Here is a 23,693-nt window from a genome sequence, read left to right on the forward strand (position 1 = left end):
TGGGCTTCACTGACAGTGACTGAATGTTTTCGAAGCATTGATTGCAAGGATGATTCCTCTCTTTCCTGTCTCAGGGAGCTTCAGAGAAGATGCTGAGCCTGGATCTGTTTCTCTGGGCCTTCATGTCAGCCATTCAATGCTATGACCAACCACCTGAACCGAAGGAAGCGTCTCATCATGAAGCATGTCAAATTGCTCGACGCCACATCCAGTTAAGCAATTTGAAAGGTTGACGGTAGGAGAGTCAGTTTGCTTTTCAAATGACTTGAAATGACAAAGATGCTTTTTCCCTTGATATCAAAGCAGATTTAAAGGAGGGACCAGAAAGAGAGAATAAAAGGAGGAACCAGTTAATGAGTTATAGTCATTGGCTATTGACTATTTTGTTACCATGTGGACCTGTCCAGATATGCTACATTAAGTGAATCTTATGAGTAACTCTTCTCCTAGAACAATGGTCTCTTCTATAATTAGTCAAGTTCAACTGAATGGGTTGGACCCAGCATTCTGCCACATTTCAAAGGGATGAGTCAAGGCTTAATATGAAAAACTCAGCTCTTCAGCTTCGGTTTAGCTTAGGCATGTAAAAGTTACCTGTCTTCTGTCTCTGCTATCTCTGACTTGCTGCCCAGGTAGGAACAGAACAAAGGAGGTACAGGGGTTTATGGATGGAAACAATGGTTAGTGGGCATTTGGAGGATACCAGGTAAAAAGGGACCTGGGCAAGCAATTCTACAGTCACACTATTTTAGTTATGCAAGGTCTAGTTCTATAAATTTGCTCAGCTGGGAGATATGGTTTTCAACTGACTGAGTCCTTAGACTTCAGAAGATACTCTCACATCATCTTCTCCAAAAGATTAATTGTTAGGCTAGAAACAGTCATGTAAATGTGAATCCAGTGAAGGATCTCCTTAGGAAAAATAATCCAATTCTGCCTCCAGATCCAGACAATTCCATATTTCTTCCTATTGCACAGGTTTAATTAAAAAAGACCCTTTTCAACACAGAAGGTATGAGGAAAGATGAGCTGCCCAAAAATATGCCTTGCCACCAGTCTTCCTTATCAGTGCTTCTCTGGCTTTTAACCTTGCTCCCCTTGCCTTATATTCTGGGGTGTTTCTTTGAGACCCCCTGAGCTCTATAAAGCTATGGGGAAGGCAAAAGAAAGATTATCATCACCTGTCATATTTTCTAGTCTACTCTCCAGATCAAACTATGAATGCAGAACAATCAATTGAACAAACATATCTATAAAATTGGAAAGACAAAAATGAGAAAATTGCAAAGTCTCACCAGATTTAATGTTGTGTCTCAATGAATTTTGAAGGGAAAAATGAGAAAGTTGCAAATGATTCACTAGATTTAATGCTGTGTCTCAATGAATTTTGAAAGGACAGGTTTCTGAAGTTACCCACCTTGTCATGAAACAAGATTTAGGCTCTTCATCCTAGCCAGGCTGGCTATTTCTGGACTTAGGCCCAGAGTAACTTCCAATCCCTTCCTAGAACAGGGAATGATGAAACTTGACCCCAATTTGTTTCTTTGCCTAACCTAGGAAAAGTATTTATTTTCAGCTCCATTGATTTGAAAACCTTTGAATGCTCAACTAAGAAAAGTTCGTTGCTACTTCTGACCTAGAAGTGGTTTTGCTAGGCAATGTTCCAGATGAGATGGGCCTGGGAACTGACATTGTGACCCCTTGGGCTGGGGTTTATCCTGGGCTAAACATCTTGATTGGAGGCCAGGAGCTGCTTCAATCAGGATAGGGCTTGCCATTTGTAGGCGTCCATGGGGCAGGTACCCCACTTAGTCCTCTCACTCCAGAGAGACACCTGTGCCCCAGGCAAGCTCAGTGGTATGGTACAAGGAGCAGAATATGTTTGTTACTAACCCACAGCTGACAGGAGCTGGGTTCCTAGGGTACCCCCACTCCTGCCTTAGCAACCTGGATCCTCCTAATGGCTCAAGACCATCAGCTCCTGTAAGCAGTCAGTTTTTACATAGAACTGAAGGCAAAGCAGCCTGGTAGTCCTGAACCAACTACCCAAAGTGGTTCACTGAGGAAAGAGAGTAAGATGGTTCTCTTTTCTTTCTCCTACCTAAGGAGTTACATTTCTCCAGGTTGTTGGGAAGAATCAAGATGCCATGTGATTGATTTTGTCTAGATTGTGAGATTGGGATCTTTCTAAAAAGTGCCGTCAGGCCATACAAACCAGCTTCTCAGGGTATCGGGGTGGAGGAGCCCATCTCCTTAGCAACAAAGCACTAGTGTTTTTTATTTATGAAGAATCATAACCGCCCCTAGTGTTTTTTACAAGTGTAAAACAGAAAAATCAACAGACCAGAACAAGGCTCCCTCTACAAAGAGCTGGCATTCCAAAGGAGGTGCTATTCCAAGAAATAGGGTGTGTGTTTGTGGCCTATTGAAGTTCAAAGGAACCAAAGATAGGGAATCCAGGCTGATCTGAAGGAGGGAATAGACAATGGCAAAGGTGTAGTCAGGATACTGGAGGTGGCTCAGGAGACTTGCATGGCTTTGGAGATCCAAATACGGGCACTCCCACAGCATTTTTAAATGTACATGCCAGTCCCACAAGGAATGTAGTCTGCTGGGAGATGGGGCAATGTCTCTGATGAATGTACTCAGGTTACCTCACTCCCCCACCTTTGGAGCCACTGATCAGGGGACCATCAAAGGTGATGAAATGTAGATGGGTTCTGAAGCTCTTCCAGTCCCACCAGTTATTTCTCAATGTCTCCTTAGTGCCATGACCTTCTTGAAGACAATGGATATGTACACTGGTAGCTAAAGAAGCTTGTATCCTTCACTCAAAAAACAAACAAAAAATCCTTTCTTACTTGGAGCTTGGCTCTTCAGGCCCAAATTTTTTTTCTTGGACTATTAATAAATAATTTTGTGCTGCTTAGAAAAAAATTAATTTTTAGCATTATCCAGAAATGAAATAAGTTATCTAATGAATCAGTGAGTTTCTTCTTTCTTGGAGGTCTTCATATTGAGGTTATATTATAATTTGTCAATCATATTTGAGCAAAGATCCTTTTCCAAGAATTGGTTGGAACAGATGATTATGGAAGTCCCTTTCAACATTTTGTTGAAAATTTGTGATTCTTTATTAATTACAATTCTACTTTACCAGTGATGTTTCCCAAGCAAAGAGATATCAACACTTTAATGGAGTAGTGATGCAATAATGAGATAATTCTACTTTCTTGCAGTATGGTGGAATATCTACATGATTTATGAACAGAAAGGACCCTGAGACCTGGTCCAATCTCCCATTCATTTATTATCATGGCTGCCCTAGGAAAAAAGAATAGAACTATACAATATAATCTGAAGGAGTTAAAAAAAATGGTACCAGCAAGGAGCAAGAGTCTGAAGATGAGTTGAATTACTTGAGTGTGTTTTGATTAGTTCCTCCTTGATGTAAAATAAGAAAGGTGGATGAGCAGAGAATCTTGGAATTATAATTTTCTCTCTGACCTGCTGAGTGGAGAGCTTAGTAGGTAAGCTCAGTAGTATAGAAGGAGTGTCACTTATGCTCTCTATGGCACCTGAGATCCTTCCACAACCTAGATTGCTTTTAGGTAATAAATTATTTCAGTGCTTATAAAGATCTGTGATTTTATTAATGTGGCTACTCCCTCTACCAAAGCAGACCATAAAGCCTGTCACACCTCAGATAATCTTCATGAGTTACTGTAACCAAAACAATTCATCCCCCAGTCATCATAAGTGAGCCATTCAGCAATCAACAAATGGTCAAAGAATATGAAGAGCAATTCTCAAAATAAGAAATTCAAGCTGCCAACAGCTATATGAAATAATTCTCCAAATCACTAATAATTAGAGAAATACACATGAAAGTTTCTCCAAGGTTTTATCTCAATACCTATCAAATTGCCAAATCGATAAAAATGGAAAATGAAAACTGTTGGAAATGCTGCAGAAAACTGGTACACAAATTCAGTGTTAGGGGAGCTATGAATTGCTAGGGCCATTTCAGGAAAACAATTTGGGACTATGCTTAGTAAGTCACTAAATTGAAATATCCTTTGACTCGGAATACCTCTACTGGACTTCAATGGCTGGAGGAGAGAATGAGGCTTATGGATTTGTAAAACTCTGCCTTACTTAAATCCAATTCACTCTCAAGGCAAGACAAGATTCCGTGATGGACAGAAAAATGGCAGTAACAAGGTTGTGTGTGTTCTCAGGCTCCATAAATGTGAATGGGAGGGAGTGGGAAGTATAGATCAGAAACAATTCCATACAGGCTTATTTAGACCTGGCAGAGAGCTGGAGAAAATGGGTATGAAATTCAGATATCAGTTAAACTTTTTTTTGAAAATTTGAGAACTAAGTTGCTGAAATAAATCAAAGGTCTCATTGTGTCTTGGTCCTCTTCAAAAATAAAGGATGAGCAACAACGACAATAACCTCTACTGGGTTTATATCCCAAAGAGATCAAAGAAAGAAGAAAAGAGACTATTTGTAAAATATAGACGTATTTATTTGTACCAGCTCTTTTGGGGCTAGCAAAAAAATAGAAATGAAGGGGGTGCTTATAAATTGGGAAACAGATGAACAAATTACAAGACAAGTAATGCAGTAAAAATACTATTATGCAATTTAAATGACAGTGATTAGTTTCAGAAAAACTTGGGAAGAGTTATATGAAATAATACAGAGCAAAGTAAGCAGAATTAAGAAAACAATTTATACAATAACCTCATGAAAGAATTACAAATTCTGATCAATGCAGTTACCAATCATGATTCCAAAGGTATGATAAAGATCTATGCTATCCACCTTCTGATAAAGGAGTGAATCCATGTGATGGATTCAAGATGCATTTTTGGATATGGATAATTTGGATGTTTGTTTTACTTGGCTATGCATATTTGGCACAAAGATTTTGTTTTGTTTTTTTCCCCAACTGGAGTAAGTAAAAAGGAAAAAAATAAATGTTTAATTTATTTTAAAAGAAAATTAATTTAAAAAAAGACTCAGGAGGGGCAGCTAGATGGTACAGCGGATACAGCACCAGCCCTGAAGTCAGGAAGACCTGAGTTCAAATCTGATCTCAGACACTTAACACTTCCTAGCTGTGTTAACCCCAATTGCCTCAGGGGAAAAAAAAAGACTTAGGAATCATTTAATTCTATATGGCTCCATGTGCCATTACTGTGACTTCCCAGATCAAAACAATTTTCTCTGGCCATGATAGGCTTCTCTACAAGCCCTTTGAAAAGAAAGATGAGGTCTCACTTCTGTATTTGTATCCCCAACTCTTAACATAATGATTAGTGCTTAGTAAATGCTGGATAAATGGATTTCATTCATTAGTATTCATTTGCTGCATGACTTTAGGGAGAGCCCTGATCCTCAGTGGTCTTGCCCATAATCAGAATGACTTCATAGAAAGGCATTCTGGCTCCATCTCCCAAGATCCGCAGCTTCTTTTCCTCAGGTCGTCCTTAGCATCTTTAAGATTCTTTCCAAAGCCACTGATAGCGATGTCTGCAGGTTACCAGGCCAAGCCGAACCAAAAACATCCCACTTGTCACAACTAACAGGACAACTAGAAGAGAGACATAAAAATGAGCGTGGGACAGGAAGGACAACCCAATTGTCTGAACTGGAGAAAGAAGCATGACCATTCTCTGACAGACAGAAAAAATGGCAGTAACAAGGTTGTGTGTGTTCTCCACTTCTGGATGGGAGGGAGCAGGAAGTGCAGATCAGAAACAGTTCCATACAGGCTTACACAGACCTGACATTGAGCTACAGAGAGTGGGTATGGAATTCAGATATCTACTAGTCCATCCACCTTAGGGTTTTTGTGGTTATTATTGTGTTTGTTTTTGTTTTGTTTTGTTTAGAAAATTTGAGGATCAAGTTGTTGAAATGAACCCAATATCTCACTTTGGTTTGGAATGGCTAAAAAGATTTTATCTTTTTTTATTCATTTTACTCATTTACCTGCAAAAATGTTGTTTGTGCTTGGAGCTGATGGATTATAGTGCTGAGCAATGTTGCCAGTTAATGCAATCATGACCACCGGGTATACAACGAGGATGTAACGTACATATTTATCCAGGAGGAAATTTTCCAGGTAAAACCTAAGGAGGCAAATAGTGATAGCACTTAAGAAATAAAAACTTTATAATTCTACAAACTGACTTTCTGGGGCTTTAGCACAGCATCCCACAGAGTCAATAAATCAATAAATAAACATTTATTAAATACCTACTACATGCCAGGTACTAAGCAAAGGTTTAGGGATACAAAAGGAGGCAAAAAATAGTCCCTAATCTCAAGGAGCTTCCAATCTAATGGATAAGACCAGAAGGAAACAAATATATACAAAGCAAGTTATAAACAAGACAAATAGGAAATAATTAACAGAAGGAAAGCATTGGAATTAAGATGCAAGAAGGCATTCTAGAGAAGGTAGGATTTTAGCTGGGGCTTAAAGGTAGCCAGGGAGGTCAGTAGTTAAGAGTTGAGGAAAGTGCTCCAGGCATGGGGGACAGTCAGAGAAAATGCTCAGAGCCAAGATATGGAGTGTCTTGTTCCAAGGCTTGTGTCACTGAATTGAAGAGCATGTTTGGGGAGTGAAGAGTAAGAAGACTGAAAAGGTAGGAGAAAGCTAGGTTATGAAAAGCTCTGAAAGTCAAAAACTAGTGTTACCAAGAGTTAGAAGGGCTTTTTTTGAGGGGGTTGCTTTTTATTTTTTCCCTGTTCAAAAGAAAATCTACTGAGTATCAAAAAAGATCTGGATTTGGGATAGGGAATTGGTAAAAGTAATGCTCATGCTATCTCTTCTCCACAGTTATACAGTAATGATCACTTCTTTGGAGGGAATCTTAGGAATAATTTTAAATTCAAGAATTCAGGGTTTGGACGTTATAAAGTAACTTGGGGATGTTGAAAATTTAAAAAGATAGATAAACAACTGTATTTCAATATAATTGCTTTCCTTTTATGTATGTATTTTGTCTTCTGGTTTAAAAACAGTATTCTTAGAAGGGATCCATATTTTTTACCAGACAGCCCAAGAGGTTTATGAGACAGAAAAGGTTAAGAACTACTAATCTAAAGATTAAAGGATATTTCCTGAGCAGCATTACCTCTTGGAAGAAAGTGTAGGATTCTATGGTAAGTGTACTTTTCAATCTCCTCAACCTGGCCTTCACCTATATGACTAGGAGAACAATAATAAAGATGTAAGACTTGAAGAATCAAGGAACCTGTAGCTTGTTCTGACAGAACTTCAAACTGTGAATGTACAACAGGAAGGAATAATGCTTATTCAGCTTCATATGATGGTCTCATTGGGGAATTTATGGGCTATTGGGGTGCTTTATTATATTTTCTATATTTGCTTTTTTTTTTTTTTAGTTTTTTGCGTCTTAAGCATTTTCTGTTAATTGAAATAAAGACTTTCCTGAAAGATATGAATATATTACCTCAAGTGTTTATATAGGAACTTGAGACCCTTTTATCTACATTGGAAGAAACCTTAGATAAATGCTATTCCCAAGTTATATTTTGTGATTTCCAGGCAAGTGGAAGCATAATGAGCTAAAAAGAGAAAAAGTTATCTGAGTTGGATCAGATCCACCAGAGCCTGGGGACTTTTGAGACCTTAAACTACAGGTTCCAAAACATCAGAATTTAAATCAAATGAAGTGATTGATATTGTTCTAGAGGTCCAATTATGAAACTTTCTTCCTCTCAGTAGAAGGGTTCTCCCTTGTAAGTAAGGAAAAGATAGCTAATCCAGTGAATATTAGTTGGGAAGTGACTTAGCAGTATTAGGAATTTTATATTACACTATGAAAACAAAAGCCATCAACAAAATATTTTTGAAAGAATAGAAAAGAAAAAAACCTGAAATTCCTTTTTCCTCTGTCCTTTCCCTTTCCTTCTTCTTGATATTCCTGATTGGTTCAACCCAGTTAGATAGAGGCTGAACATTTTCACTCTTGAGGGTGAAAATTCTGCTTTGGTCAAAAATGAACCAAATTGAGCCCACAAGTTAATTACTGTCATATTGCAGAACTAGAACAGACTCATTTCTGACTATAATTGATTTTTATCTAGAGCTAGACAAGGAATTCTAAAGTGAAATTTCTTCCTGAGGAAAGGGGTAAGATCTCCTCCTTTTCCAAACTTTGGTGTTCCAATCAAGAATATCATTGAACTTCCCACGCAAATAAAATAGGAGTCACCTTCTCCCTGGAGGAGATGCAAAAAATGAAATCAGAGCTATAGAGAATTATCAGGAATGATCAGGAATGACTGAAATTTCCATGAAGGAAGATAATAGATGACAAATAACTGAGCCAGGCACATTGTAGGCATTTGGTAAATGCTTGTTGATTGATTGATGGATAGACTGAGAAGGCCCCATTTTCACTGGGGTCGTATCCAAATTTCAGCAACCATGGAAAAAGGGACAAGAAAATGATTAGGAGAGTTCAGTGAAAGAAAGTGTTTTTCTTTTTCTACACTGAATCTAAACACTGGGGCGAATATGATTCATGGAATTCCTAATCCTAGAGTTAAAATAACCAAGGATATCTAGTTTAACTTTCTCAATTTATTTACAGGTGGGGAAACTGAGGTCTAGGAAGGTTTCCATCATTTGCCCAAGGTCACACAGCAATGGATAAGATCTATAAAGCACAAACTGCTGACATGGACCCCTGATATATATGGCAGAGACACCAAGGAACAAATTTGGACTGGGTTCTAGCTCTTCTTCATGGAAAAAATCTCAAAGGTTAAAAGAGGTTCTACCTCTAAAACATCTCTAGATTCTACCATCAGCCTATTGGAAATTTATCCAAACCCTTCTCAAATGATTCACATATTCAGTCCATGATAATCTGTTTTATTATCTCAGAGCATACTTATTTCTCTGTGCCTAATGTTATTATGTAAATTCACCTTTAATTATACTAAATTTACCACTTTAAACTTTGCACACACACACACACACACACACACACACACACACACACACACACAAAAAAAAAAAAAAACAGTCTCATGGAGTGGGTTTTGGTCACATAAAGACTAGTCACTAAGTAACTATATGGCCTTGATGAAGTCCCTGGTAACTGAGCCTCAACTTCTTCATCTATAGAATGAGATTTTTTTATTTCCTTAAAACGAACTGGGCACCCAGGATTTAGGTAGAGGAGAAATAATCCCAGTGTTGTGGAATTTAAGAAATGTTCTTCTCAAAGACTTGGCACAAAGCCTGGGACATACTAGGTACTTAATCAATATTTGTTCCCTGTCCTCCTCACTCCTTTACTTCTATCCCCATTCTTTCTCCTCTGGTTCTAGAAACTCTGGAATTTGAAGACCCAGTCAGTGTTAATTCTACCCAGATCTTTCATCATACTACAGATCTCAATTATATCTCAACCGTCTTTACCTTTCCAGGATTCCTATCATGCAATATCAGTCCTAGGCTACCAGAGAAAATTTGTCGAGAACAATAACAGATCATCACCGATGATACTTTGCTTTGTGTCGTACTTCTAATATTTAAACATCACTTCTTATGTCCTTCTTATGTCTCATCACAGTCCTAGGGGATAGGCAGGGCAGATATTGTTATCTTCATTGTACAGTAGTTGTAGATGTATGGAGTAATTCGTAGTTTTTCTAAGGTCATAGCAACTTAGTGTAACGTCAGAATCAGATCTCAAATTTCTTGCTTCTTAGAGCCAAAGGTTCTGTTTTTCTGTTTTTCCCCCATCAAACCAAACTGCCTCAATTTAGAATAAACAGAAGAACAGAAACTATAGTATCTGACTTTTTTTTTTAATTATGATTGATTTGGACCTGTACTTAGTAATCATAGGCCCCATACTTTCTGACTGCAAAAAGCTATCTTCCTAGGACAATCTGAATGAACTATGCTAATAATTACCTAAAGAGATTATGATGTTGTGATTAGCATAGAAAATATTGTAAATCTAGTGAAATGCCTATTTATATTGATATATTAATTGATGAATATATGAATTGATCAGTATGAATTGATATCCCTTTTTAAAAATCCTATTCCAAGGCCTCCTGCACGAAGTTTTCCCTAATTCCCTCCTCATTAATATCAACCTTTCCCATCTGGGGCTTCACAGAGCACTCATTCTGCCCACACACTTGCAGAAATCTTCAATAGTAATAGTAAACCTGTAATAGTAAGAACTTGGGGACTCAGAGTCACCAAACACTAGGTACCATAGAACTTTAGAACTGGAAGGGATCTCAGTGAACAATGACAGTCCAATCTATACCTGATACATATGACATTTATGTCACAAGTGATCAATCTGCCTTTTTCTAGGTCCAAAGAAGGGAAGCCACTACTTCCTGAGGCAGCCCCTTCTAGTTATGGACAATTCTGATTATTAGGGAATTTTCCCTTATAATAAGTTTAAGTATACAAATAAATATATAAACAAATAGTAAATTGCGAAGGAATCAGAAGCGTTGGGTTCAGATCTTAGCTTTGATGCTTCCTAGTTCTATAGTTATATGACTTTCCCCCAGAGCCTTCTGTTTTCTCATCTGTAAAATGGGGGCAGTAATCCTTATATTGCTTATCTCACAGAGTTGGGATGAAAACATTTTATAAATCTTAAAATGTTATTCAAATATGAGGCATTATTAGTATTATAATGTATTATTTCATATTCTAGTTCATTATGTTTATGTATCTCTCTGATGGAGTGTTAACTCCAGGAAAGTAGGGGACTGTTCAGTGTTCAGTATCAGTGTTCTACAAACAGTAGGCATTTAATGTTCGCATTGATTTCAGATGAGTTGACTTAAATTGACTGGAGTTGAATGGAAATCTAGATCCTTATCTAGTCAGTGAGGGACGAATTACTCACCAGAGCACCAACAGCATGAGCAAAATAGACAGGACAGCAGTAGTGGAAGTTGAATTGGCCACTCCCACCGTGTAGATTAACACAACTGCAAAGTTCAAGAGTGTTGCCACGGTGGTCCACGTAGCATAAAGTGCAATCCCATTCTGCACCTAGAATGATAGGCAATATGATTTTTAAAAATTCACACCCAGACACAAACCCGCCAGCCTGAAAGATTTATAACAAAAGTTATTATTATTATGGGTGGCTGATGTTTTACCAGATCAGTGATTTTACTGATAAAGGGAAGTCAAAGTCTTCCACCAATGAAGATTGCAACCTTCAACTTAGAGTCAGGGTTGCTCAAAGGACTGAAAATTTAAAGTGATTAGACCAGCATCACAATGCAAGGACCATCAAGAACCCAAGATTCCAGACTGATGCAGATTCTCCAGACTTCTACACTGCAGTTGCCTCTCCTACTAATTACTAATCATAACCATTTTGGTTTGATTCTGTGACTTTATTGGTGTGAGGAAGACCTGATGTAGCTACTACCTCACTAAAGTAGACTTCTGTAACTTATAGTCTTAAAGAAATGCTTGAGACACGCCATGATTAGGTGGTCACACAACTATTAAAGGTCAGTCTCTGACCCCAAGTCTTCCTGATTCCCATCTTGACCCTCCACTGTCTAAGCCTTGATACAACTCAATGATTTTTGAAAAACAGATCATGGTTACATGGTGCTTGGGGTTTACAAACAAACTGCATTCCTTTAACAATCTTGCGGAATAGTGCAAGCCAGTGTTCCATCTCCAAGTTTGCGGTTCTTTCTTTTACTCCAGGCTGCCTCCTTTAAGTTGTATCAGACCATGGATATGTGAAAGGGATAGATTATGTGAGGGAAAAGGCCTCCAACTTTTTTCCCAAACAGGACAATGGAATCATTGAAACAGCCCACATTGCATCAGATGATAATTGGAAAAGGGTGGAGGAACTTTGGGGGCCCTGAAGCATTGGTTTTGTGTATTGGGCTTTGTTCAAGACAGGCAAAGTATAGTTTGAGAATTGCTTGGATAATAAATGTCTCTAATTGCATTGGACCTACTGTTATTTTAATAAATGTAAGCACCTTGAGGGCAAGAGCTATTTCTTTTCTATCTCAGTTTCTCCAGCTCCTGCCACAGAGCAGGTATTTTATAAAGGTTTATTGATTAATTGATAGTTTAAAGGACAGAGTTAAATATCTTCAATTCCATCTAGTTCAATTGATGCTTATTAAGCCCCTATTAAGACTGCTTGTGCCAAACCAACTATGTTTCAGGCAGTTTTCCATCTCTTTCATCAGTGCTTTGTTAATACCACTGGATCTGCAATACTCAGTCCTTTCCCAATACTTCTAAATCCCATTCTTTGTCCTTCAGATAACCTTCCCATAGTCTTAAACTTTACCTTCACCTTCTATGCCCAGTCTTTGATTGCTCCCCCTTCTCAGGGTCTCCAGCTAATCCTTGCTTTTAGAAAAGTCTTCTGGAATATAAGCAGCATCTCTTATTAGTCGCTGGCACTATAAGCTTGGAGTCTGGCTTCATAATATCTCCAACAAAGTGACAGGATTTGCTCATTGGGCTGGCTGGTCTTGGGTTTCTATGCCATGACTGATGAAGCTGGCACAGGACAGGTTGCTCTCAGATTTGTGTTGTTTTGAGGGGACATAAGAAATATTTTGTGGGTTGCTCTGAGAGAAAGAGAATTGGTACTTTCTCCAGCTTTTTATTAAAGTCCTATGGCCTTTTAAAAAAATTATTCCTTGATTTTAAACATTCCTTTCTTTTAAAATGTTGAGTTCCAAATTCTATTTTTCCTCCCATCTCCTCCTTTGCCCACTGAAAAGGTAAAAAAACAACAACATCGATTACAAATATGAAATGACACAAAATATATTTCTATACGCCCTATTGACTCCTAGTGGTATATAGCCAACTGGAGAAAGGCAACGTAGGAAATCCCTGACTTATGTAGAGAATCTCAATTGATCTGTACAGAAAACCTGAGATAGAGATGCTACTGAAATCTCCATTTTGCAAAAGAGGAAGATGAGAATGAGAAATATGAAGATTTACCAAAGGCCACAGAGCTAGGAAGGGTCGGAGGCAGGATTTGATATCAGCATTATGCACAACTTTACCCAGATGCCTCAGTGGGGGAGGACACTTCCACTCCACCATTCCCTCCCATACCTGAAGTCTCCCCACATTTTCCTTCCTTGCTACAGAGCCAACTTGCACCCGGAGCCACCCAGAAGTTGGGTCCTGTTCTATGTCCCCCCAATTTCCACAAGGCAAAGGTCAGACTACTCTCTCTCCCTGAACATGACTATCGCTGTGCGGACTGTCTTTGCTTCTTGTATCACACACAGACTCCCCGTTAGGAGTCTGCTCTGTGGGTGCCTTACCAGAACTCGGAGGAGCCACAGGTCTGTCCTGTGGTGATTCTGCAGCCAGGGTCTGTGGGAACTGAGTCCTCGACACGCCAGGAAGAGAATCGCGTAATTGGATGCTGTGAGCCCTGTGAGGACAAGCAGAGCATGGCTGAGGCATCTGAGGGGGAGAAAGAAGTCGCCATGAAACACGCCATACCTGCTCTTGTTCCAGAAAGTCCCTGACACTTTTCAGACCAATCCACGGGGTCCACGCACTTCAACAGCCGGCCAATTGCACCCCCGTGTGTGTTCATGCATGTGAGTGTGTGTGTACATGTGTGTGTTCACGTATTCCAGCGCGTTGGAGCTGGAAGGAGCCTGAGACATCGTCCCTTCCAAGCCCCTGGAGCTGAGGAGATACCTTCCCTGAGGTCACCCAGGCAGAGGGGGCAAAGCCAGAATTCAAATCCTTATCTTCTGACTCCAAAAGCTCTTACTCATATCCAAAGCTCAAAGAAAGCCGTTGTCTGGTGTCTTCCTTACAGAATCCTCCTCCTCCCAGGTGTCAGGCAGTCCTGCCACAAGGCTTTCTACTGACTCTTTAGTCCTTCTGATGGGAAGAGATGATCTTTCTTCACCATCAGCAACAAACTCGAGCAAGGGAGAGCAAGCGGACAAGTTGATGAGGCACAAAAATCACAGATGTTTTTGGTGGTAATGATGAATCATGATTGGAAAATATAACAGCCAAAAAATATAATGGGGGGGGTGAGAGAGTAAGTTTTTTAAGTTAATAAACTTCTAGTGGTCATCTAACTATGTGTTGTTCAAAATGTTGGTGATAAACATATTAAAAAGGAAAACATTCCCTGCTCCTGCTCTATGCCCTCATGGAGCTTATAATTTAATGCGGAAGGGGGAAGCAGCACAAAAAGAAGATGAAAAGTGGGGTTGGGGTGGGAGAAGTTACACAGAGAAGGGACTTATGGAGGGGTCCTGTGAAGTCCAGATGAGTGCAGCTGGATGGGAAATAAGGAAATGGCTGGGCCGGGCCTGCTCCTTAAATGGAGTTTTCATATTTATGGTCATAGTTTTTAATCTGAAAAAATTTAATTCAGGACCCTCATCTTGCAGATGAGGAAAGTGAAGCCTGAAGAGATAAAATGATTTATCCAAGATCAGAGCCTGGATTCACACTTAGATCATTTAACTTCACAGAAAATGCTCCTTCTCTGCATTGGCTCCTCAAGATTTGGTTCTTCTGACTAATTTCTAAGCTCTGGTTTGAGGAAAAGTGATGATTAGCCCTGTAGTCTCGTGATGAGAGACTTGGGGGCTCAATGCCAGGAAAACCAGTTTATCCTCCCTTCTGTTAACCTGCACACTGGCACCTCTACCATCATAATAATGATTCTAATAATGCCCCTGAGGAATTGCAAGTTCCCGAAGTGCCTTCTGAATCATCAACAATTAAGTTGTTCTCATAATTTTAGTATTAAGTAAGTATATTTTATAATATTTTCATTTTTTGAAAATTAGTAATCGTAGACAAAACGAGACCTTGGAGTTTGTCTTGTCCAAGCTCTTTTTAAATAGATCATCCCCAGAAAGATGGTGTGATTTCCCAAGATCCAAAAGTTAGTTAAATTTTTTTAATTGGCCCAGCTCTGGACTGAGAGTTATAGTGAAATCCTGCCTCCAATCTTTGCCGCCTGGATGACGTTAGAAAAATAATTTAACCTCTCTTGTCCTCTGTTTCCCCATCTGTTAAACTAAGGAGCTGAACTAGGTGACCTTTAATATCCCTTCCAATTATTTCCAACCTATTAACCTATGTGTATATATGTATCTGAAATCTGATCTTCTTTCTCGGCCCTCTTTAATTCTACTGGCTGCCCTTTGAGATTATCTTCAATTTGTCCTGTAGTTTGTACATAATTATTTTTATTTTTCTCCTTAATTAAATCATAAGGTTATTGGGAGAAGGGACTGTCTTTTGCTTTACTTTGTATCTTTGGAACTTAGCAGAAAGTCTAGCAAAGAGTCGGCACTTAGTGAAAGCTGACTGACATGCACATATCTTTGGTTGGATCTGTGATTTTATCAGTGAAAGGGAGTTCCAGGTGTGTAAACTCCCTTCTACACTACAAATTTCAGATTGGCTTGGAGAACAGTTTAGGGCAATGAGAAGTTAAGTGATTTTCCATGGTCACATAATGTACAGAAAGGATTTGAACCTATCCATCTTACTAGCTCTGAGACCAGCTTTTTACATATGATGCAATAGTTGTATGGATATATACAAATACAGATATGAAAGATGTAGTTAAGAGTCACACAGGATGAAAGGGCAATCAATCAATCATTTATATAGAGGCTTCTATATGCCAAGCACTGTTCTACCACCTTATATATATCTCATTTGATCCTCACAACAACCCTGCAATGGAGGTGCTATTATTCTCTCCATTTTATACTTGAGGAGACTGAGTCATAAGCTAGGAAGTAACTGAGACTGGATTTGAACTCATGTCCCCAACTCTAGACTTAGTGTTCTATCCACAGCACAACCTAGTTGCCTCAATCAACAAGAATTAATTAAGCAGTTAAGCATTGACATTATTTTCCAGGCACTGTAACTGACACAGAAAATAAAAAGAAAACAAAAAAAATGGTTTCTGTTCTCAAGAAGCTTACTTTATTTATAATTGATATTCACTTGTACAAATGTCAATTGGTACAGAGTATGAATAAAGTAAAAATAAAGAATAAATGATCTATCCTGATGTGTATGGCCAGGATGTTTTGGAGATGGGACTCACCATTATCATGATGATACAATATATAATTTATTGTGTACATGGGTATACATAGATATACACGCGTGGGGGTATGGGCAGCTAGGGCTACAGTGGATAGAGTGCCAGTCCTGGGGTCAGAAAGACCAGAGTTCAAATCTAGCCTCAGATACCTACTGGCTTGGACCTTGGTCCTTGACCTTGGACAAGTCACTCAACGTAGTTTGGCTCAGTTTCTTCATCTATGAAATGAGTGGGAGAAGAAATGGTAAACCACCTCAGTGTTTCTTCCAAGAAAACCCCAAATGGGATCACAAAGAATCAGACATGACTGAAGTGAATGAACCACACATGCGTGTGTGCATGTGTGAGTTTTTAAACTCTCTATTAAGCTGGTACTGGATTAAACAGAATCCCACTTTCCTGACTATACCAAACAAGACTTTATGATACCATTCAAAACACAAAATGAACTGGGATCAGGAATCTGTGAAAGAAACCAACATCAACTTGGGGTTTATTTGCTCATTTGTATGACTTGTTCCTCCCATAAAGTCAAACTTCTTTAAGGGCAGGAATCATGTCTCTCCTTTATCATGTAATCCAAGAACATGGGCTTGTGGCAGGGTTTTCTATAGAAACTGTCCGAGAACACATGTCCTCATTTCCCTCCTGTTGCTGCCCTGAAACATTCTATCCCTTAGCAACCACAACCCAGCCTGTAGTCTAATACCTCCTTCCACCTGCCTCGGTAGCCTGAGCCCATCTTGTTCACTGCTGCCAAGGGGTGACTGATACCCAAAAGACAAATACTGCTGTCTTAAAGACTAAGGAGAAAGAACATCCAGTCCTATAGATGGAGAAGAACGAATCAGAGGTGACTGTGTCCACTGCAGGAGAAACAGCAAAGTGTATCCTGGACAGAAGGACAAGGGGAGGGAGAAAGGCTGGAGGAGGAAGAGGACGGGGCAGTCACATCACATTGACAAGATCATGCTTTCAATCAGCCTAAAAAGCTTCCAGCTGCCAAAGCCTAGCTCTTTGACACCAGTATTTCCCTAGAGATGCTACAAAGTTGTGAATCATGCAATCGTATCTCAGGAACATCTCAAGAATCAAAACTGCAGGTGATCCTAGGATAGGGGTTCTTAAACTCGGGCCTCGGGACTCGGGAGAGAGGGAGAGAGACAGAGACACAGAGAGAGAGACAGAGACACAGAGAGACACAAAGACAGAGAGACAGAGAGAAGGGGACAGAGAAAGAAACAGAGACAGAGACAAAGAAACAAAGATAGAAAAACAATGACAGAGACAGATAGAGACCAAGACAGGGAGAGAGTGAGACAGACAGAGACAGAAAGACAGATAGATACAGAGACAGACACAGAGACAGAGGGAGATTTTTATGTTTATATAACATAGTGTATGTCTGTGTATAATACATTTCAAATACATGTATATATGCATAAACATGTTTGAATAACTATTTCAATACAATAGGCTCTTTTACAGTCTTATGTATTTTATTTTATTTTATTTTATGTGTCTAATTCTGAGAAGGGGTCTGTAGCCTTCACCAGACTGCCCATGGGGTCCATGACACAAATTAAGGCCAAGAATCTCTTCCCTAAGACAATAAAAAGGTACATAACAGATGGAATAAACCAAAGCATATTAAACAATAGCAGTATTAGAAGAGACCCAGAAGACATCAGATGCATGTATGATGAGCAGAGAGTGGTTGTGCTCACTATCCTGAGGATACCACCTCCATCAATCACAGTTGGGTAAGGGATTGTATTTCTCTAGATTGAGCTGGATGCTTTATCAGAGGAGATAAATAGGTGAAGAGATACCATGGAAGACTGGCCCCAGCACAGTCAGGTGACCAATCACAAAAACATGTCCTGGCATTGATTATAAAGGGTTTTAGCATTCCCTCAAGGTCTCAGCAGAATTAAAAGAATTTATCTCCTCAGATGCTGAGTTTTCTGAAAAATTACAAATTATGGTGACAGGTTGGGCCTCCACCATACAACTGTAGATTTAAAATTGAATTCAAATCCTGACTTGGTGCATATTATTGGTACCACCTTAGGTAAATCCCCAAAGTTCTCTGAAGTTGTGTCCTTATCTGCAGACTGGATTATGCTATAATGATGAGACATGTATCTCCACACATATCAAAATGAAAATGTTGTAAAAGCATGAGGGTCCAGGCCTTCTATAGAAGACCAAATGTCCACAGTGACACAATTTACTGAAAGGTGTATAGGACGTGAGCCCATTTTGTTTATTGATTACAACAACAAATACTGACTTGATAGAGAAAAATGAAGCCTTTTAGATGTTCCCCCCAAAAGATGCTATGATTAGTACAGACTTTGGCTCTGCTAACTGTGTGACCTTAGGAAAAAAAAACATTTAACCTCTCTAGGGCTCGTTTTCCTCATCTGTAAAATGAAAGAATTGGATTAGATAAGTTTTCAGACACCTACCAACTCTATGTCACTTATCTGATCACATTCTACTGTCTCATTTAAAGATCCTTGATCGTTAGCTTACAGACTTCCAGAAACTGTGGACTGTTGCATTTTTACCATATGCAAAGTTGTTCTTCAAACATCCAAAAGATGTAATAGATGTCTGGGTGTGGTAGTCCACACCTGTAATACCTGATGCCAGGAAGCTGAGACTGGTAGAGTCTGGGAACCCTGAGCTGATGAGCTATATAGTGGCAATAAGATAGTGAACCCCTGGGAGTTCTTCTGGGCTCCCAGGATGCCTGAGGAGGGTGAACTGACCAAGGGAAGAAAACAGAATGGAAGTGGGCCTTTGAGCAGTCCTACACTAACAGTCTGGGCAAGACAGAGAAACTCTCACTCTCACTCTCTCTGTCTCTGTCTGTTTTGTCTCTGTCTCTGTCTGTCTGTCTCTCTCTGTCTTTTTCTCTCTCTCTCCCCCTCTTCCTCCCTTCCTTCGTTTCTCCCCCTTACTCTCCCTCTTTCCTTCCCTCCCTACCTCTCTTTCTTTCTCTGTCTCTTTATCTGTGTATGTTTCTCTTCTTCCCTCTTTTCCTATCTCTCTTTCTCTCTGTATCTATATATGTGTCACACATGCATATATATATGTATATATATATATATATACACATATATATATAAATATACGTGTGTTTATATATACACATATTGACATACATTTATAATTTATATATGCATATACTTTTAAAAAGAAACAGATAATTTATCTGGTTATTTTGTAAATTAAAGTAGGAAAGAGTTTTGCATGAATCTGTCAGAAGTATGAGGGGGCTTGCTTGTACTAGCTCTGGAAAGCTGATTTTTAAATATTCACTGTAACTATTTTACACCCCAGAAATGGGCAAATGCTTACAAATAAGGGCTTAATGTATTATTTTGCTTATTAATTTATTAGTGGTTTACTAAAACCACTAGATCAATGGTTCAAGTTCAAATTGACAAAGGAGACACTAAATCATACACAAGGATCCTTGCAGCAACATCGTTCTTTAGCAAACTATATAATATTATTTGTCTTTATTGTATTTTAATTCATTTTGTTAAACATTTCCCACTTATACTTTAACCTGATTCAGCCTGGAGTGTGTTGTAAGTGGAATGCATCCTCTGGTCTCATGTTTGATACTTCTGGTTAAGTGATGAAGAAAATATTAACAATGCAGATTAAGCTTAAAGGTGTGTCATAGCTACATCCCACCCCCACTCTTACCCTGAGAGCCGGCTGTTAAACATTCACCAGTACACCAGTCAACACATTTCCTCTTTCACCATTGTGCAAAATGAATTTCTTCTGCTGTGCTGAACTTGGACTTGTGTGGGACTTGAGTTCTAATGCTGACTCCTACACTTACTTGTGAGATTTTGGACAGGTCACAAGCCCCTCCCTTCCACCTCATTTTCCACTTCTGTCCCAAGAGAGATTGAAGCAGATGACATCCACGAACAAAGAAATGAACCTTATACTAAGTTGGGACCTAAAGATATTAAGAGTCAGAGAAGGACTAAATCAGATTCCTCTTGGTGGCTTCCCAAAGGGCTGCATCAGAAGGCAGGGAGGGGCTGTGATCTTTACCCTTGAAGTACTGATTCATCTCCGAGTGGTGCAATGACCAAAGAGCTGAATTTGGTAACCATACCTAGATTTGACTATCACTTTTGTAACTTATCTGTGTGATCCTGGAATACGTGACTTAACTTTCTGGGCCTCTGTTTCTTCATCTATATGTTTAAAAAAAAAGAGAGAGAGGGGGGAAAGGGGTAGACTCGACCACTAATATGAAGCTCAAATAAAAATAGATCCCTGCAGGTATATATCAATTTAGAAAACCACAAATTAACATTACTTGGGCTGCATTGTGTTTATTTTTTTTTCTAAACATTTCCCAATTACATTTTAATCTGGTTGAGGTTGTACAACCTGCAGGGAAGAGTTTGATACCTTTGAACTAGGCACTTTCTAAAATAAATCTGTGATCCAACCAACTAAACCTAGGGTCAGTATAAACTTGAAGTGTTATCATTACTTAGGTCAGCACTGCACGGCAACCTTAGCTCTATAAATCTAGGCCCCTTCCTGGGAATCACTTCTTATATAATTGCCACTTACTCTTTGTCCCATAAAAACAGCCACCCGACATTCAAGGCGTTATTCAGGATCCATACCAAGTAAAATGGAGTTGGCAAGACATCTGGTTTCACATAGAACCATCCAAGTTCATTCCTAGCCAAAAAAGAAAAAGCGTCCATTCAGCAAGACCTACAGTTGACTCTCATTGGATCCAATGAACCCACCCACCCTTAACAGATTGCCAGTTCAGTGCCTTGCACACATTCCATTTTGTCTTAATAAAATCTGCTGTGCACTGGCTGGAGGCCATGCTGCAGTACACACAAACATGTTTTGCCTCTATATGACATGTCCCAAGATTTATGTTTACGATGAAACCACCCCAAAGGACCCCACCTCCAATGGAAACTCCCAGACTTTCACAATTCAGTCAGATTCCCTATTTGACTTAGTAATAAAGATGAAACTCCCCTAAACAACCTGTCCTTTCAGTGATGGCTTAATTATTTGTGTAAAGCACGTGTGAAAAGATTCAAGTGGGTGGGGTGACCACTTCATAGAAACGTGGCTCTCAAACATTTTTTGTTCCATATTCAGTGACATGAGGAATCACTCTGTGTTATATGGGAGAGCCAAGGGACTTGGCCATGTAGTCAGAAGTATAACTTCTATACAACTTTACTGCCTGTGCCATGGCCTTCCCTTTAAGGTTCTTTGATAGAGGAGACACACGACTATCTGTTAGTTAAACCCAATAGTACCTTTTGGATGAACTGTCTTTAAAAAAAAAATGGATGGCCACCACAAAGTTAATTTCCCGTGGTGTTAGACCACTAGAAATGAGATGTGGGGACAAGGCGTAGAAAAAGACAAAAGACAATTCTCTGCTATCCTTCCATTCACAATGAGCCCTGCTGAAAAAAATGTAGTTTGTCCTGGATTTGTGAGAGTTTAACACTCTTAAATATTCCCTAAATTGTTCTTTTGGGCCCCAGAGAAATGGGTTTCTCTGTTTGAGAATGACTGAGCTGGGAAATGTTGAAAATATAGCCATAGGACTAGCACCAACAACCAGACAGGTCTTGGTAAAAGAACCTGTCTGATCCAGACCCTCTTGATAGCCAGTGGAGAAGGGAAATACTTCCTGGCTGTGGTGGTTGAGGAAAGCTCCTCTGCAAATACAGTACCTTCTGCAGATTCCGGATAGAGCATAGCCAAGCCAAGCTAACTGCCACAAGTAGATGACGTTCCAAATGAGGAAGGTCCAGCCAGCTGGAGTCAAATCAGTGCTGTACTTGTTGGAGATGTTTCCAACAGTTCTCTGGAATATACCTAGAGTAAATGGCATTGCGCACGTTACAACTGCTCTACAAAAGACCCAACACTCCCTCCCTCATCCTCCCGTTGGGGGGGTTTCATTTTTGCCTTGATATCAACTTCTGACCCTTACTAGAACACAGTTACATACATTTGGCTCTGACCTTTGTTGTTGTCTCTAAATAGACAGATGTGATTATATAACACTGATTCACATAAGCAGGTCCAGCTTTAACCAAACCATGCCCAGGAAAAAAGAGAACTACATGCTAAATAATAATTAAAACTAGACAAACCAGCTCTGCTGGTCTCTCGGACTAGGGTGCAAGGAAACTTCAGAGAAGTCAACAAATGGAGTTTGTAGGATTGAAAGCTCAGATTTCTCAACCACAGCCATTTGATCATAAGTTTAAATTCTATTAATTCTGTTATTCAACATTTACCCATTTATGATATTCTGATCATTCTTCCCCCTTGTATGGGTAGGAAATTATCAAGAGGGGGGTTAATAACCAAGGATTTTTTTCAAGTAGATGAATGAAACAGCCAGGATACAAGTTGACTCAGATGCTTAAAGTGGGGAGAGACTTAGAAATCTTATAATCCAAAGTCTCCCCACCCCACCCATGCCCCTCTACATCATCCTTAATCTACAGCCACCCATCCTCCACCTGGATATTTCCACAGATGGGAGTTCACTACTTCATGAAGCAGCCCACTTATTGCATTGCTGGCCGGCTCTAGTCAATAAGCACTTATTGAAATGAAATCTGCTTTCCTGTCATTTCTATTGATTCATTGATCTTAGTTCCAGCTACATAATTCCTTAGGCTTCCAACCCATGGTAAGCTCCCTCCAACTGATTGCCCTGAAACATATTTAGGAAGAAATATACCCACTGTGACATGGATAACTATAGAAACTTTCTATAAAAGCTAAATACCTACCTTTGAATGCTCCAGAACCCGCTGCACCATTCAACACCACCATAACCACAAAAGTGACCATACTCAAAGAAATTAAGAAAATTTTGGCCTTGTTGTGTGTAGACATTTTGGAGACTGAAAAAAAAAGTCAGAAAAGAACATGGGATCAGTGTCATTGGCATCACACTATGATTTCACCCAGGTCAGTTTCCCATGCTCATAGGAGGAGGCAGATGAGCTGTTCCTAAAAGACTTTCGATGATCTGTCGAAATGACAAGAGCCATTCATGCTAAATTGGACCATCATTCCTGCTTGGAGTTAACCTTGGGGGGCAGAATCCGAGGGAGCCCATGTACCCTATAAAATGTACAAAACTTGAGGAAGTACATATCTGAAGGAGCGTCCATTGGGAGGAATACGTCAAAAGTATACTCTGATTCTCAATCCATAGAAAATGTATGAGGGGAAAGAAAGGAAAGGAACAAGTATTTATTAAGCGTCTAATATTTGTCCAACACTGTATTTAATGCTTTGTTAATATTATTTGAGCCCTATGAGGTGGGTGTTCTTTTTAATCCCATTTTACAGTTGAAGAAACTAAAGCTTACCCAGGTCATATAGCTCATATGTATCTGAGTTCAAATTTGAACTCAGAAAGTGCAAACTTAAAAACCAAATTAACTAGAG

General features: G+C 39.3%; 1 protein-coding gene across 5 annotated transcripts in view; it reads right to left on the reverse strand.

Annotated features, from left to right (window-relative positions):
- Window positions 1-4,515: 4,515 nt before the first annotated feature.
- Window positions 4,516-23,693, reverse strand: part of LOC141554768 (uncharacterized) — a 175,768-nt gene continuing 156,590 nt past the window's right edge. For all 5 annotated transcript variants that reach the window (XM_074287054.1, XM_074287051.1, XM_074287053.1 and 2 more), the window contains 7 exons: window positions 23,027-23,140; window positions 21,950-22,094; window positions 20,802-20,915; window positions 13,387-13,531; window positions 10,950-11,098; window positions 6,010-6,149; window positions 4,516-5,608 (listed from right to left, as the gene is read on the reverse strand). In XM_074287054.1, the coding sequence (XP_074143155.1) occupies window positions 5,514-5,608; window positions 6,010-6,149; window positions 10,950-11,098; window positions 13,387-13,531; window positions 20,802-20,915; window positions 21,950-22,094; window positions 23,027-23,132 (894 nt within the window). In that variant the 5' untranslated portion in view covers window positions 23,133-23,140 and the 3' untranslated portion in view covers window positions 4,516-5,513. The remainder of the gene's footprint in view (window positions 5,609-6,009; window positions 6,150-10,949; window positions 11,099-13,386; window positions 13,532-20,801; window positions 20,916-21,949; window positions 22,095-23,026; window positions 23,141-23,693) is intronic.

Source organism: Sminthopsis crassicaudata, chromosome 2, assembly GCF_048593235.1.
Source record: "Sminthopsis crassicaudata isolate SCR6 chromosome 2, ASM4859323v1, whole genome shotgun sequence".
In the NCBI taxonomy this organism is placed as follows: Eukaryota; Metazoa; Chordata; class Mammalia; order Dasyuromorphia; family Dasyuridae; genus Sminthopsis; species Sminthopsis crassicaudata.